This window comes from Gigantopelta aegis, chromosome 12 (assembly GCF_016097555.1).
Source record: "Gigantopelta aegis isolate Gae_Host chromosome 12, Gae_host_genome, whole genome shotgun sequence".
NCBI lineage: Eukaryota > Metazoa > Mollusca > Gastropoda > Neomphalida > Peltospiridae > Gigantopelta > Gigantopelta aegis.
In genome coordinates, this window is record NC_054710.1 from 53,223,036 (window position 1) to 53,239,970 (window position 16,935).

The following is a 16,935-nucleotide window of genomic DNA, read 5'->3' on the forward strand; positions in this document are numbered from 1 at the left end:
TTTTATCTCTGAATAAAGACACAGCGGAGACCACCCTCCAATAATTGAGAATCAAAGATATGAATTGTACTTGTAGAATGCAGGAAATTGCATTTTAGGACATCCAGTTTTCACAACTTTAGGGAGAAGCATAACCCATAACTGATTGATGACTACAGAGTTAAGAGCTGATTGATGACAAGACTATAGAATTGAGAACTGATTGATGAAAACTTTACAGAGTTAAGAACTGACTGATGCCTACAGAGTCAAGAACTGACTGATGCCTACAGAGTTATGAACCGACTCATGCCTACAGAGTTATGAACTGACTGATGACTACAGAGTTATGAACTGACTGATGACTACAGAGTTATGAACTGACCGATGACTACAGAGTTAAGAACTGACTGATGACTACATAGTTAAGAACTGATTGATGACTACAGAGTTAAGAACTGACTGATGACTACAGAGTTATGAACTGACTGACGACTACAGAGTTATGAACTGACTGATGACTACAGAGTTAAGAACTGATTGATTACAAGACTATAGAATTGAGAACTGATTGATGAAAACTTTACAGAGTTAAGAACTGATTGATGACTACAGAGTTAAGAACTGATTGATGACTACAGAGTTAAGAACTGATTGATGACTACAGAGTTAAGAACTGATTGATGACTACAGAGTTATGAACTGACTGATGACTACAGAGTTAAGAACTGATTGATGACAAGACTATAGAATTGAGAACTGATTGATGAAAACTTTACAGAGTTAAGAACTGACTGATGCCTTCAGAGTTATGAACTGACTGATGACTACAGAGTTAAGAACTGATTGATGACTACAGAGTTAAGACTGATTGATGACTACAGAGTTATGAACTGACTGATGACTACAGAGTTAAGAACTGATTGATGACAAGACTATAGAATTGAGAACTGATTGATGAAAACTTTACAGAGTTAAGAACTGACTGATGCCTACAGAGTTATGAACTGACTGATGACTACAGAGTTAAGAACTGATTGATGACTACAGAGTTAAGAAATGACTGATGACTACAGAGTTAAGAACTGATTGATGACTACAGAGTTGAGAAATGATTGATTACTATAGAGTTAAGAACTGACTGATGACTACAGAGTTAAGAACTGACAGATGACTACAGAGTTATGAACTGACTGATGCCTACAGAGTAATGAACTGACTGATGACTACAGAGTTATGAACTGACCGATGACTACAGAGTTAAGAACTGACTGATGACTACAGAGTTATGAACTGACTGATGCCTACAGAGTTATGAACTGACCGATGACTACAGAGTTATGAACTGACTGATGACTACAGAGTTAAGAACTGACTGATGACTACAGAGTTAAGAACTGACCGATGACTACAGAGTTAAGAACTGACTGATGACTACAGAGTTAAGAACTGACCGATGACTACAGAGTTATGAACTGACCGATGCCTACAGTGTTAAGATCTGACCGATGCCTACAGAGTTAAGAACTGACTGATGCCTACAGTTAAGAACTGACTGATGACTACAGAGTTAAGAACTGACTGATGACTACAGAGTTAAGAACTGACTGATGACTACAGAGTTAAGAACTGACTGATGCCTACAGAGTTAAGAACTGACTGATGACTACAGAGTTAAGAACTGACCGATGCCTACAGAGTTATGAACTGACCGATGACTACAGAGTTAAGAACTGACTGATGACTACAGAGTTATGAACTGACTGATGACAGAATTATGAACTGACTGATGACTACAGAGTTATGAACTGACTGATGACTACAGAGTTAAGAACTGACTGATGACTACAGAGTTAAGAACTGATTGATGACTACAGAGTTATGAACTGACTGATGACTACAGAGTTATGAACTGACTGATGAAAACAGTACAGAGTTAAGAACTGATTGATGTACGCACGTTCCATGGAGCTTCTCCTCAAACAAAGGCACGTGGACTGCGATCTTTGAGCCAGACTTGTCGGAATCCACCAGACGTTGCTTGTCGAGCTTCTTGGCACGATAGTCACCCAGGTTGTAGCTCACAAACTTCAAGTTGGTCTCACCATATCTGAAACCATAAAAGATAACATGTTATACATACATGTACATATAAATGTTATATAATACATTTTACACATAAATATAATATCAGATATTTTATACATAAACATATTTTATACAAATATATAAGATATTTTATGCATAAATACTATTTAACATATTTTATACAGAAATATTCTATAACATGTTATATAGAAGTATTATATAACATATTATATAATACATTTTATACATAAATACAATACAACACATTTTATACAGAAATATTAACATGTTACACATAAATATTAAATAAAATATTGTATACATAAATATTAAATAACATATCCCTTACGGAAATAACTTATACAAACTTATAAGTGGAATATACTTTACTTATACGCCACTTATAAGTGGCCTATAAGTTACCCATATATTGGTATAAGTGAAGTATCAGTGTGTATAAGTATAAGTGAAAAGAATGGTTAACTGATACATCACTGATACTCCACATATAGTTCACCTGTAAGTGGTTTATCAGTGGTATAAGTGAACTGGAATTAAGACATTTTTTGTTTGTTGCTATAAGTGAAATATAAGTAAACTATTAGTTTGGAGATAGTCCTTTTGCAAAGGAAATGATGTGTTCCAAATGAACGGGGAAAAAACTAAGTCCAAAACATTTTCATGGTTATTTTTAAAAAATTCATAACTTCTCACAGGATTTATCAAATTCATTGGGAACAGTGGCTAAACAACCAAACATACATGTAACAGAATTTGATAGTATTTCCAATAATAATTTTAAAAATTATTAATATTAATATTAATACACATGATGCTATATGATTATAATTATCCCATGCTACCTCCTCACTTAAATAGACCCTCCAGACTCGCCACCTGTCACAATAAATATCTGTAAAATTATAGCTGTAGGGCAGAGGGGGGTGGGGGGGGGGGGTGGAGGTGAGCTCCATTTCAATGTTTATTACAGTATGGATTTATTTTATCTATTAATAGTAATTTACATTTACATATAAAAAAAAGTTAATTAACTTTAAAAAACAAAAAAAAACAAAGACAACAACAATGACATCAGGAATTCAGATAGAACAAGGGATTATTATGAGAGGTGCAAAATCCTGAGATTAATAGCCTTGCCATGGTGCAACTTCAAAAGGACTTAATTCAGATACCACTGTGTGGGTCTCCAGTCAGTAGGAGGAAACTACAGAAAAAAAACAAAATGGCGGCACCTGGACATTTTCTTTGTGCACATGTGTTTTGTTAAGACTATACCTCATGTCCGTGGAACAAGTCTATCATACAGGAAAACTAATTTGGTAAGTATATGACTACATGTAGCACCTATTTTTTAATTTTAACACTTCATGTTTTTCATTTAAAAACCATGCATTACAATCATTGTTGGATTTTCAAATAGACAAAATGGCGGCATTCCTTTGTCTGATAAATTCTCTTCATTTATGTTAATGCATGTGCATAGACATTTCATTTAGTGAATACAACTATAGTTCAAACTATAGTGCTGATTATAGTTATTTTGTCACATAAAGGTTTGGTGTTGTTGTTTACATTTAAATATTATAAGTAATTAGTAGTAATTAATTAAAATATACTTGTGGTTTCCCTCTGTTACCAACAAACATGATTTTTCTTTCTTTTTTTATGTCAAGGCAAATTTTAAAGTTTTTAAATCCATATGATCAATTAATAGCTTGGAAGTATTAATAAGTTATAATTTTTAATAAATATAATTTTGATCATTGTGACTATAGGAGCAATGGAGGAACATTTGTGCCATTGTACATTAAAACAGTTTATGTGATAAAACCAACTTGAAAAGCATCATATATATATATATATATATATTTTGATTAAATGAACTAAAATAATTTATGTAATGTTCATCAACTTCTGCAATTCACAAACACTGGAAGTCTTTAGATATCACCTTACAAAGGGATTACATAGCTCCACTAATTGGGGCAATAAAATGTCTATAGGAGAATCATAATGGGAGTTGTCACCTGATCACTTTGTACCTGTCTTATCAAAAGGATGTGTATCTCTACTTCTAGCAGACTGGGAGTAATTAATTTACTTCACACAGTTCTAATTAAAAGCCCAAGGGAAATGGGGGCAGTTGTAATGACTGACATTTTAAACAGTAACATGAAACATATTTGTTAGCTTTTATGTTTGCTTAATACACATATTAATTTTTATAAGCCCAATCATTGCATGTTAATATCATTTACATTAAACTGTTCTAAAGTCAGAATACCTATTGTTTGTTCAGAGAAATAAAGATGCTACAGAGAACACCAAAAGAAAAACCTAGTGTCATCATATTTTTTACAAAATGCAAAATTAAAATGGATGTTTTCATTTATTCACCAGTTATAATATATCTCCAGATGCATACATGTTGTAATGGTTCATGTACTGAACAAATCAGTCTGACTGATGTTTTATTAAAGTTGATCATCGATCCAGCTTTAATATCCTCAACATGTACATACAAATACATGAAACTTATGGAAACATAATCAGTTGAATCAGAGAAATTTATAAACAGTTATTACTTATTTGCATGATTCTTTCTAGTACTTTCCAGAACTTAAGAGTTTAAAAATATATGTATATACATGTATGTATTTTATTTTCTGGTTTCTTCTTAATTAAAATTAAAGTTCAACATTGAATATTTCAAAGTCTGTTTTAATACAAAAATTAACGTTTATTCTAGAGATTTGATTGAATATTTTTTTAAACTATTATTTTTAGAAGTAAAATTGAAAATTTAACTGAAAGTTTGTTTCTTCCTGAAGTTTTGATTCCCCACATCTGAAACTTGGTAGGCTGTGATTCTCTAACTTAGTCTTTAAAAACTAATAGAAAGAACTAAATGTTTACATTAAACAATTGCCAATTACATAGCAGATCTATTCAGACTATATAAAATATTTTTTTCTTTTGCAGAATCCCATCTGAATGTTGGATGACATATATCAAGATGGCAGTGAATAAGACATAACTGAAAAAAAGGGATGTGAGAGAATCCAATCTAACATTTAAAAATAAATATTCATTTATATTATTTATAAAATATTTCTTTGCATATATACTGTTCAGATATACATGTATTAGTGGGTCACTTCGGGAAGAATGAAACACTACTTTGTTAAAGACTATTGTGCTTCAATTTTATGTCTTGCTGACAGTTTACAGATAGGGTGTGGAAGTGCTGTCATACTGTACTGGTGACATAAGAACAATAACTTTTTAAAACAATTATTTGAATTAAATGGGTCATGGGAATTTCTATGGTATTCATGGATTTTGAACCTGTTGTTTCACTCTTCTTTTTTTCTTTTTTTTTTTTTTTCTTGACAAAACATTTGTTACCAGTTGGTAGCTTGACCAAAATTGGTGTCCATTTCTGTGGGTGGAGATAGGGTCAGTCGCATTAATACAGAAATTACCTAAGAATATTGAAATTTGGCCTCCAGGGACAGATTGCTGCCTAATTTCATTTGTTTAATGATGTCACCAGAGCACTGATTAGTTCATCACTGGATGTAAAAAATTAAATTGATAATTAATTCTGACCCATAGTATTCAGAGGAAGCTCTCTACATGTTTCAAAAGCAGCAAGTCATCTTTTATATGATCTTACCTCAGACAGGACAGAACATACCACAACCTTTGATATTCACTTATATTTCACTTATACTTCACTTATACAGCGTTTTTATAAAATATCAGTGAATCACTTATACTTCACTTATACAGCAATGTTTGTAAATATCAGTGAATCACTTATACTTCACTTATACTTCACTTATACAGCAATGTTTGTAAAATATCAGTGAATCACTTATACTTCACCTATACTTTACTTATACAACAGTTTCTGTTAAATATCAGTGAATGACTTATACTTCACTTATAGTGGGGTTTTTTGTAAAATATCAGTGAATCACTTATACTTCACTTATATTTCACTTATACAGCATTTTTTGTAAAATATCAGTGAATCACTTATACTTCACTATACGGCAATGTTTGTAAATATCAGTGAATCACTTATACTTCACCTATACTTTACTTATACAGCAGTTTGTGTTAAATATCAGTGAATCACTTATACTTCACTTATACCTGGTACTTCACTTATAAGTCACTTATATATATCTAACACTTCTGTTAAATATAAGCGAATGACTTACACTTCACTTATATATTTGGTTAACACTTCACTTATAGGTCACATATACTTTGTATAAGTGATACCTCATTTGCATACAAAATCCTAATCGTTTACTTATAAGTCACTTATACTTGAAAAGTATTAACGACTTATACTTCACTTATAAGTGAAAAATATAAGTCATTTCGGTAAGGGATTGAATACATAAATATTTAAAAACATATTGTATACATAATTATAATATAAATTTTCATTTCATTTACAGATACAGTCGATGATGAAGTTTTATTTAAGTTGTCTGTTGCATTAAAAAAATCTTAATCAAATACGAATGCAGTGAATTAAATGACTCGCCTATCATAAATAGTTTTAGTGCTATCAACCAAGTTTCACTGTCATGAACATTCATGGGTGAAACTATCAACCAAGTTTCACTGTCATGAACATTCATGGGTGAAACTATCAACCAAGTTTCACTGACCTCGGACTTATAGTTTGTGAGAAACTGATCTAAACGCGAAGATCCAAGACAATGTATTGTATACTTTATTACCCTCCTGGTGAAGATATAGCGGTGTCGTACAAATTTCGTACGCACCACCAGGTGCGTATTACAAACTGTGTTTTGATTTGTCAACAGGGAACAGAGTTAATTTCGAAAGGTTGGGACAGCGACCTTATTAGCATAATGGGACTATTTGTTTCATTCATTAATTGATGTCAAGGTCAGTAACATCCACAACTTTTACTACAAATGTCATTCATTAAAAGTTGATGTAAACTGGACCGCGCGAGAAATATTTTTAAATAAAAAATAAAAATAAAAGAATGAATAGAACAATAATTAAACATATTCATTTTATTTATTATGTGGATTTTTGGTCTACAAATTGTTATTGTCAGTTGTGATTTGTGAATTCATCATTATTAAGGTCTACGACAGTCATTTTTTGGACCCTTGTTTTGGCTTCGTACACACTAAATGAAACATATCCAACGTTAATTTTTTTCATATGATATATTTGACAAAAGGTAGTTTTTTTATTTTTTAAAACTTAATTTAATATTTTTTGCAGAATTATGAAAAAGTAAAATATACCGACCTGTAAACAGCGTTGTTTGCTTGTTGTAGAAATGTAACAGGGGTCAAGGTTAGTAGACCAGTTTTTATTTTAATGTGGCGATGCATTGTAATAATATAGCTAATTTTGAATTTGAATGACGTCAGAATTCCAATGACATCATTTTGCACCTCCTTACAATAACCACAAACTGGGTTCATGACGTTTCCGTTTTAAGAATGCTAGAAAAATTCCAATGCAAAATTCCTATTGATTTTTTTTTTCGAACATTACTGAAGCACCTGAATGTGTTTGAAGAAAATTCTGTGATTGAAAAATTGTACATTTTACGAAATATGGATTTCAAGTGAAATTACGGTAAGATATGCTATATTTATTGTGTACAAAGAAAGCCAAAAGAAGGGAGCGAAAAGTGACTGTCGTCGACCTTAAAGTTATCACTTTAGTTTGTGCAAGCTACACGTTTTTAACTGCAAAAACACTTGTTATTCTCTTATTGGTTGGATTTTTGGTCAACAAATTGTTATTGTCAGTTGTGATTTGTGAATTCATCATTATTAGCATAACCAGTGCCAGTGGGGTAACGGGAACATTTGTTTCTTGGGGGCGTTTTGTTAAAATATGGAATTATGCAGTAGTTTTACCCATTTTTCACCCAATATGAAAATAAACATATATTGATGCATGTACCTTACAGCTTTCTTTAAATTAAAAAATGAAACCCGATGGAAATTTATGGGAAAGTAGGCCTACGTCTACACCACTCCCCTGAAAACGTCACTGAGAAGTAGCGGAAGTACAACGAACTATTTCTCAATGCGGCGGTACGTAGTCGTGCACCGGCTAGTTATGCAAATCAACATCCGGTCTTGAAATAGGCTACACAATTGATTGATTGATTTATTTATTTTTCATAATTTGCGTGATTTAAAAGAGGGTAATAAATAAAATACCACACTCGTTTTCGCTAGATATAATTTTTACGAAACTCGTGAACTTCCCAAACGTATCTGACCTCACTTTCGTTCGGTCAGATACGTTTGGGAAGTTCACTCGTTTCGTAAAAATGATATCTAGCGAAAACTCGTATAGTATTCTATATATATGTACCCAAAGTGAGTAGGAGAGATCCAAGACAATGTATTGTGTACTATATCCACCCAGAGTGAGTAGGAGAGATCCAAGACAATGTATTGTGTACTATATGTACCCAGAGTGAGTAGGAGAGATCCAAGACAATGTATTGTATACTATATACACCCAGAGTGAGAAGGAGAGATCCAAGACAATGTATTGTATACTATATGTACCCGAAGTGAGTAGGAGAGATCCAAGACAATGTATTGTCTACGACATACACCCGAAGTGAGTAGGAGAGATCCAAGACAATGTATTGTGTACGACATAGACCCGAAGTGAGTAGGAGAGATCCATGACAATGTATTGTATACTATATGTACCCAGAGTGAGTAGGAGAGATCCAAGACAATGTATTGTGTACTATATCCACCCAGAGTGAGTAGGAGAGATCCAAGACAATGTATTGTGTACTATATCCACCCAGAGTGAGTAGGAGAGATCCAAGACAATGTATTGTGTACTATATCCACCCAGAGTGAGTAGGAGAGATCCAAGACAATGTATTGTGTACTATATCCACCCAGAGTGAGTAGGAGAGATCCAAGACAATGTATTGTGTACTATATGTACCCAGAGTGAGTAGGAGAGATCCAAGACAATGTATTGTATACTATATACACCCAGAGTGAGAAGGAGAGATCCAAGACAATGTATTGTATACTATATGTACCCGAAGTGAGTAGGAGAGATCCAAGACAATGTATTGTCTACTATATGTACCCGAAGTGAGTAGGAGAGATCCAAGACAATGTACTGTCTACGATATGTACCCGAAGTGAGTAGGACAGATCCAAGACAATGTATTGTCTACGACATAGACCCGAAGTGAGTAGGAGAGATCCACGACAATGTATTGTGTACGACATAGACCCGAAGTGAGTAGGAGAGATCCACGACAATGTATTGTGTACGACATAGACCCGAAGTGAGTAGGAGAGATCCACGACAATGTATTGTGTACTATATGTACCCAGAGTGAGTAGGAGAGATCCAAGACAATGTATTGTATACTATATACACCCAGAGTGAGGAGAGATCCAAGACAATGTATTGTATACTATATGTACCCGAAGTGAGTAGGAGAGATCCAAGACAATGTATTGTCTACTATCAATGTATTGTCTACTATATGTACCCGAAGTGAGTAGGAGAGATCCAAGACAATGTACTGTCTACGATATGTACCCGAAGTGAGTAGGACAGATCCAAGACAATGTATTGTCTACGACATAGACCCGAAGTGAGTAGGAGAGATCCACGACAATGTATTGTGTACGACATAGACCCAAAGTGAGTAGGAGAGATCCACGACAATGTATTGTGTACGACATAGACCCGAAGTGAGTAGGAGAGATCCACGACAATGTATTGTGTACGACATAGACCCGAAGTGAGTAGGAGAGATCCACGACAATGTATTGTATACGACATAGACCCGAAGTGAGTAGGAGAGATCCAAGACAATGTATTGTATACGATATCCACCCGAAGTGAGTAGGAGAGATCCAAGACAATGTATTGTATAATATATATACCCGAAGTGAGTAGGAGAGATCCAAGACAATGTATTGTATACTATATCCTTTAGTAATAAATACAGCAAATACAGACGCTGTAAAATAATTCCAAAAACAAAATTTCAAAACATTGAGCAAGTTTATAGAATCTTTGCCACCATAATGTTACACGTGAGCAGCATGTTGAGTTAACCAACCAGCCAAACATTCAGCAAGTTTATAGAATCTTTGCCACCATAATGTTACACGTCAGCAGCATGTTGAGTTAACCAACCAGCCAAACATTCAGCAAGTTTATAGAATCTTTGCCACCATAATGTTACACGTCAGCAGCATGTTGAGTTAACCAACCAGCCAAACATTGAGCAAGTTTATAGAATCTTTGCCACCATAATGTTACACGTCAGCAGCATGTTGAGTTAACCAACCAGCCAAACATTGAGCAAGTTTATAGAATCTTTGCCACCATAATGTTACACGTCAGCAGCATGTTGAGTTAACCAACCAGCCAAACATTGAGCAAGTTTATAGAATCTTTGCCACCATAATGTTACACGTCAGCAGCATGTTGAGTTAACCAACCAGCCAAACATTGAGCAAGTTTATAGAATCTTTGCCACCATAATGTTACACGTCAGCAGCATGTTGAGTTAACCAACCAGCCAAACATTGAGCAAGTTTATGGAATCTTTGCCACCATAATGTTACACGTCAGCAGCATGTTGAGTTAACCAACCAGCCAAACATTGAGCAAGTTTATGGAATCTTTGCCACCATAATGTTACACGTCAGCAGCATGTTGAGTTAACCAACCAGCCAAACATTCAGCAAGTTTATAGAATGTTTGCCACCATAATGTTACACGTCAGCAGCATGTTGAGTTAACCAACCAGGCACAAGTGGTTGGCTCATTTTAAGGTTGTATCATGTACTGTACAACGTAAGTGTACCTACCTGTCGACGTAGTGCCACTTTTCATCGTACTCGGGTCCAACCTTCATTATCAAACAGGGACCTGTATCAACAAAATAACTTGTTAATAAATGCTCAACGTTAAATGGGCAGCCTCAAAGGTGCATAATGACTAAAGAGATTTATTAATTAATCTTGTGATATGTGAAGATCATGCACTGCATACACACCAGAGATCATACACACTAGAGATCATACACACTAGAGATCATACCGTCAATTAAATGCCTACACAAAATTACATTGAAGTAATTTCATCAAATGTTATAACTTTATAAGGTTTAATTGCAGAATCCATTAAAAAACTAGAGCACATTGATTTATTAATCAGCGGCTATTGGATGTCAAACACTTGGTAATTCAAACAGTCTTCAGTTAAAGTTTGTTTTGTTTAATGACACCACTAGAGCACATTGATTTATTAATCAGCGGCTATTGGATGTCAAACACTTGGTAATTCAAACAGTTTTCAGTTAAAGTTTGTTTTGTTTAATGACACCACTAGAGCACATTGATTTATTAATCAGCGGCTATTGGATGTCAAACACTTGGTAATTCAAACAGTCTTCAGTTAAAGTTTGTTTTGTTTAATGACACCACTAGAGCACATTGATTTATTAATCAGCGGCTATTGGATGTCAAACACTTGGTAATTCAAACAGTTTTCAGTTAAAGATGGTTTTGTTTAATGACACCACTAGAGCACATTGATTTATTGATCATCGGCTACTGGATGTCAAACATTAATTCGGTAACTTTGACATATAGTCTTAGAAAGGAAACCCGCTACATTTTTCCATTAGTAGCAAGGGATCTTTTATATGCATCATCCCATAGACAGGAGAGCACATACCAGTCGTGGTATGGAGCGAAAAATAGCCCAATGGGCCCACAGACTGGGATCAATCCCAAACCGCAAAGCAAGCGAGTGCTTTAGCACTGCAGGTTACGTCCCACCCCCTAAAATACAATAAGGTTTGTTTGTTTGTTTTTGTTTAACGACACCACTAGAGCACATTGATTAATCAATCATCGGCTATTGGATGTCAAACATTTGGCAATTCTGACTCACAGTCATCAGAGGAAACCCGCATTTCCTAATGCAGCAAGGGATCTTTTATATGCACTTTCCCCACAGACAGGATAGCACATACCATGAAAATCCAATAAAGGTGACTGACAGTTAAACATGTGACTTGACAGTGAAGTTAAATTGCATCTCTGTACTGACAGAGAACAGGCTGATACACGTATTCTGAGGTGCGAGTGCAGCAATTTTAGAATGGGGTATCTAGACTGTGGCAAGCAAAGTTTATAGGGGGCGGTTGACATGCTCCCCTGGAAAATGTATGTGGAAAAAAGGAGAAATTTTATTCTTGATTGATACGTGTCCATGCATGCTTATAAAAAAACTTAGTCTATAAGACTCATTTGTAAAATATCATGATTTACATTGTAATAAAGTAAAGTTAAAACTACGTACACATTTTCTCGAACCAGTCCCTGCAGCAGCAGATGAGCAGGATGAAGAGCAGCACGATGAGGATGATGACGATGATGACAACGATGGCGATCAACTCACTGCTGAATGTCGTCCCTCCCGTCGCAGCGCCAGACGTCGCTGAGATAAACAGAGGAAAGGAATGTAAGCTTTTAATCTCAGCAGCACACTTAATTACATCACACATACAGGTAATACTTGACTATCATTTGGTTGTCGAACATTGACAGTCTCTTACAGACGACTCTCTAGCCCTGATCCAACATAGGAAAGGAATGCTAGTTTTTAGTTACATCTCACAGCAACAGGGCTAGACAGCTATTAAGTCTATACAGGGGTCAAATGATCGTCAAGGAATGTCAGTTTTTAGTTACATCTCACAGCAACAGGGCTAGAGAGCTATTAAGTCTATACAGGGGTCAAATGATTGTCAAGGAATGTCAGTTTTTAGTTACATCTCACAGCAACAGGGTTAGAGAGCTATTAAGTCTATACAGGGGTCAAATGATCGTCAAGGAATGTCAGTTTTTAGTTACATCTCACAGGAATAGGGCTAGAGAGCTGTTAAGTCTCTCTATACAGGAGTCAAATGATCGTCAAGGAATGTCAGTTTTTAGTTACATCTCACAGGAATAGGGCTAGAGAGCTGTTAAGTCTCTCTATACAGGGGTCAAATGATCGTCAAGGAATGTCAGTTTTTAGTTACATCTCACAGGAATAGGGCTAGAGAGCTGTTAAGTCTCTCTATACAGGGGTCAAATGATCGTCAAGGAATGTCAGTTTTTAGTTACATCTCACAGGAACAGGGCTAGAGAGCTGTTAAGTCTCTCTATACAGGGGTCAAATGATCGTCAAGGAATGTCAGTTTTTAGTTACATCTCACAGGAACAGGGCTATAGAGAGCTGTTAAGTCTCTCTATACAGGGGTCAAATGATCGTCAAGGAATGTCTGTTTTTAGTTACATCTCACAGGAACAGGGCTAGAGAGCTGTTAAGTCTCTCTATACAGGGGTCAAATGATCGTCAAGGAATGTCAGTTTTTAGTTACATCTCACAGGAACAGGGCTATAGAGAGCTGTTAAGTCTCTCTATACAGGGGTCAAATGATCGTCAAGGAATGTCTGTTTTTAGTTACATCTCACAGGAACAGGGCTATAGAGAGCTGTTAAGTCTCTCTATACAGGGGTCAAATGATCGTCAAGGAATATCTGTTTTTAATATCACTGCAGTACAATTAAGTGACATACATCATCATAACATTTAGAACTTGACAATCATTTGGTAGTTGGAAATTAAGTGACATACATCATCATAACATGTGACATACATCATCATAACATTTAGAACTTGACAATCATTTGGTAGTTGGAAATTAAGTGACATACATCATCATAACATGTGACATACATCATCATAACATGTAGAACTTGACAATCATTTGGTAGTTGAAAATTGACAGTCTGTTACATAGACTGCTCTCTGGCCCTGGCCTGCCTGGTGCTTATAAAACGTTTAGTCTGGGACTCAAGACTCTAATAGAGTCTGAGACACTAATGTCATGACAACGCCATACAAACTGTATGTGTGTGACGTCATATTAGAGACTTAGTCTGGACTCTATAGAAGTTTTATAAGCACGGGCCCTGATCAAACATAAAAATAGGATACAAGGCTGGTAGGTACTGGGTTCACAGCACAGTGTCGGCTCCCACCCAGAGCAAGTTTTAACGACACAATGGGTAGGTGTAAGACCACTACACCCTCTTCTCTCTCACTTACCACTAACCAACTAACGTTCTGTCCTCGACAGACAGCCCAGATAGCTGAGGTGTGTGCCTAGGACAGCGTGCTTGAACCTAAATTGGATAGTAGCACAAAACTAAGTTGAAATGAAAAAGAAACGGGACAGAGTTAGACCGGCCTCTAGCTATTACAGGGCTCACATTGTAGTTTTTGAAGCCATGGCAAGTGGTGCCTTTGGTTTGAAAACAACACAAAGTAGAGCACTAAGGCAAGTATGGCTGGTAGCAGATATCTGGTTATATATCTCGTTACTGAAATTGTTTCAATAAACATCAATTCTTTGGCAAATTTATATATATATATATATATTTTTACAATTAAGTATACATATACAACTTGTGAAGTATGTGTATGGGAAGGCATACAAACCAAAAGCGTTTTCAAAACCATAAGATTATGAAATGGAATGCTAAAAAATATCTATATTTTTACAATAAAGGTTTTTTTTTTTTCTTTTTTAAAACCATTTCAGAACAAATCCAGTGAACATGATACATGTAGTAAATAGTATTTCTTAAAATAAATCCCCAAACTATCAAACTAAATGGAATACAAAAATGTGAAAACTGCCACCACTGACAGACATGCAGTTTGAAGTGTACGGTTAAACTTACGTCCTTGAGTTGAAGAGGGCGCCACCGTCACCTGGGGATCCGCTAAAAAACAGTCAACATAGATAATAAACAATCGGAACTGACAGACAGTCAAGAAAAGACCAGCACTGTCAGACCTCAACAACATGGCTATTTTATTCACTGATTTTGTTTTGTTTTTCCTTTGTATGACAAATAATGTCTGAGCTTAGATTTATTTCCACAAGTGGGGGGTTGGTGGGGGAGGGCAGGACCAATACCAGTCCCCCTGGACCTGTATATGTTAATTTGATTTTCAACTGGGAGAGGGGGTCAATGCATTATCTACAGACTTGGATGGCTACTAACTTCTTATATGTTCCACTGTACATTAAATTTAAAAAAAGTTATTTTCCTTTGTTTTTGTGTGCGTATCACTGGGTTTTTTTACTCCCGAAAATAGCATACACATCTCAGGGTTTAATTTGTAGTGTTTCATTTGTTTATACAAGTAGAGCTCCCCACTAAGATTTTGATCAGGGTACGGCCCTGAGTACAGATAGATGGAAATATTCACAACAGATCTACAGATAATGTAAACCATGTTAGTACCTGTACATGTAACCGTGGTATTGACATATATGTTTATAACACCAGGAGGGAAATTATCATCTGTCATGGCTATAGCTGTATAATCAATGTCCTCACTGAGACAATCAAAGGCTGTTACTAAGTTACTACTGTAATAATTACTGTGTTACTAAATTACTACTGTAATAATTACTGTGTTCCTAACTTACTACTGTAATAATTACTGTGTTACTAAATTACTACTGTAATAATTACTGTGTTCCTAACTTACTACTGTAATAATTACTGTAACTAACTTACTACTGTAATAATTACTGTGTTACTAAGTTACTACTATAATTATTACTGTTACTACTGTAATAATTACTGTGTTACTAACTTACTACTGTAATAATTACTGTTACTAAGTTACTACTGTAATTATTAGTGTTACTAAGTTACTACTAGTAACTGTAATTATTAGTGTTACTAAGTTACTACTGTAATTATTACTGTGTTACTACTACTGTAATAATTACAGTGTTACTAAGTTACTACTGTAATAATTACTGTGTTACTAAGTTACTACTGTAATAATTACTGTGTTACTAAGTTACTACTGTAATTATTAGTGTTACTAAGCTACTACTGTAATAATTACTGTTACTAAGTTACTACTATAATTATTACTGTTACTACTGTAATAATTACTGTGTTACTAACTTACTACTGTAATAATTACTGTTACTAAGTTACTACTGTAATAATTACTGTTACTAAGTTACTACTGTAATTATTACTGTGTTACTAAGTTACTACTGTAATAATTACTGTGTTACTAAGTTACTACTGTAATAATTACTGTGTTACTAACTTACTACTGTAATAATTACTGTTACTAAGTTACTACTGTAATAATTATTGTTACTAAGTTACTACTGTAATTATTAGTGTTACTAAGCTACTACTGTAATAATTACTGTGTTACTAAGTTACTACTGTAATAATTACTGTGTTACTAAGTTACTACTGTAATAATTACTGTGTTACTAAGTTACTACTGTAATTATTACTGTTACTAAGTTACTACTGTAATTATTACAGTGTTACTAAGTTACTACTGTAATAATTACTGTGTTACTAAGTTACTACTGTAATTATTACTGTGTTACTAAGTTACTACTGTAATAATTACTGTGTTACTAAGTTACTACTGTAATTATTACTGTGTTACTAAGTTACTACTGTAATAATTACTGTGTTACTAAGTTACTACTGTAATTATTACTGTGTTACTAAGTTACTACTGCAATAATTACTGTGTTACTAAGTTACTACTGTAATAATTACTGTTACTAACTTACTACTGTAATAATTACTGTGTTACTAACTTACTACTGTAATAATTACTGTGTTACTAAGTTACTACTGTAATAATTACTGTGTTACTAAGTTACTACTGTAATTATTAGTGTTA

The 16,935-nt window shown here is 34.5% G+C and overlaps 1 protein-coding gene across 1 annotated transcript in view; it reads right to left on the reverse strand.

Moving 5' to 3' along the window:
• Nucleotides 1–1,884: 1,884 nt before the first annotated feature.
• LOC121386162 overlaps nt 1,885–16,935 on the reverse strand; it is a 128,479-nt gene continuing 113,428 nt past the window's right edge. Inside the window, exons 46-49 of the mRNA XM_041516960.1 lie at nt 14,931–14,972; nt 12,496–12,633; nt 10,995–11,055; nt 1,885–2,089 (exon numbers count right to left, since the gene is read on the reverse strand). Of these exons, the coding sequence (XP_041372894.1) occupies nt 1,885–2,089; nt 10,995–11,055; nt 12,496–12,633; nt 14,931–14,972 (446 nt within the window). The remainder of the gene's footprint in view (nt 2,090–10,994; nt 11,056–12,495; nt 12,634–14,930; nt 14,973–16,935) is intronic.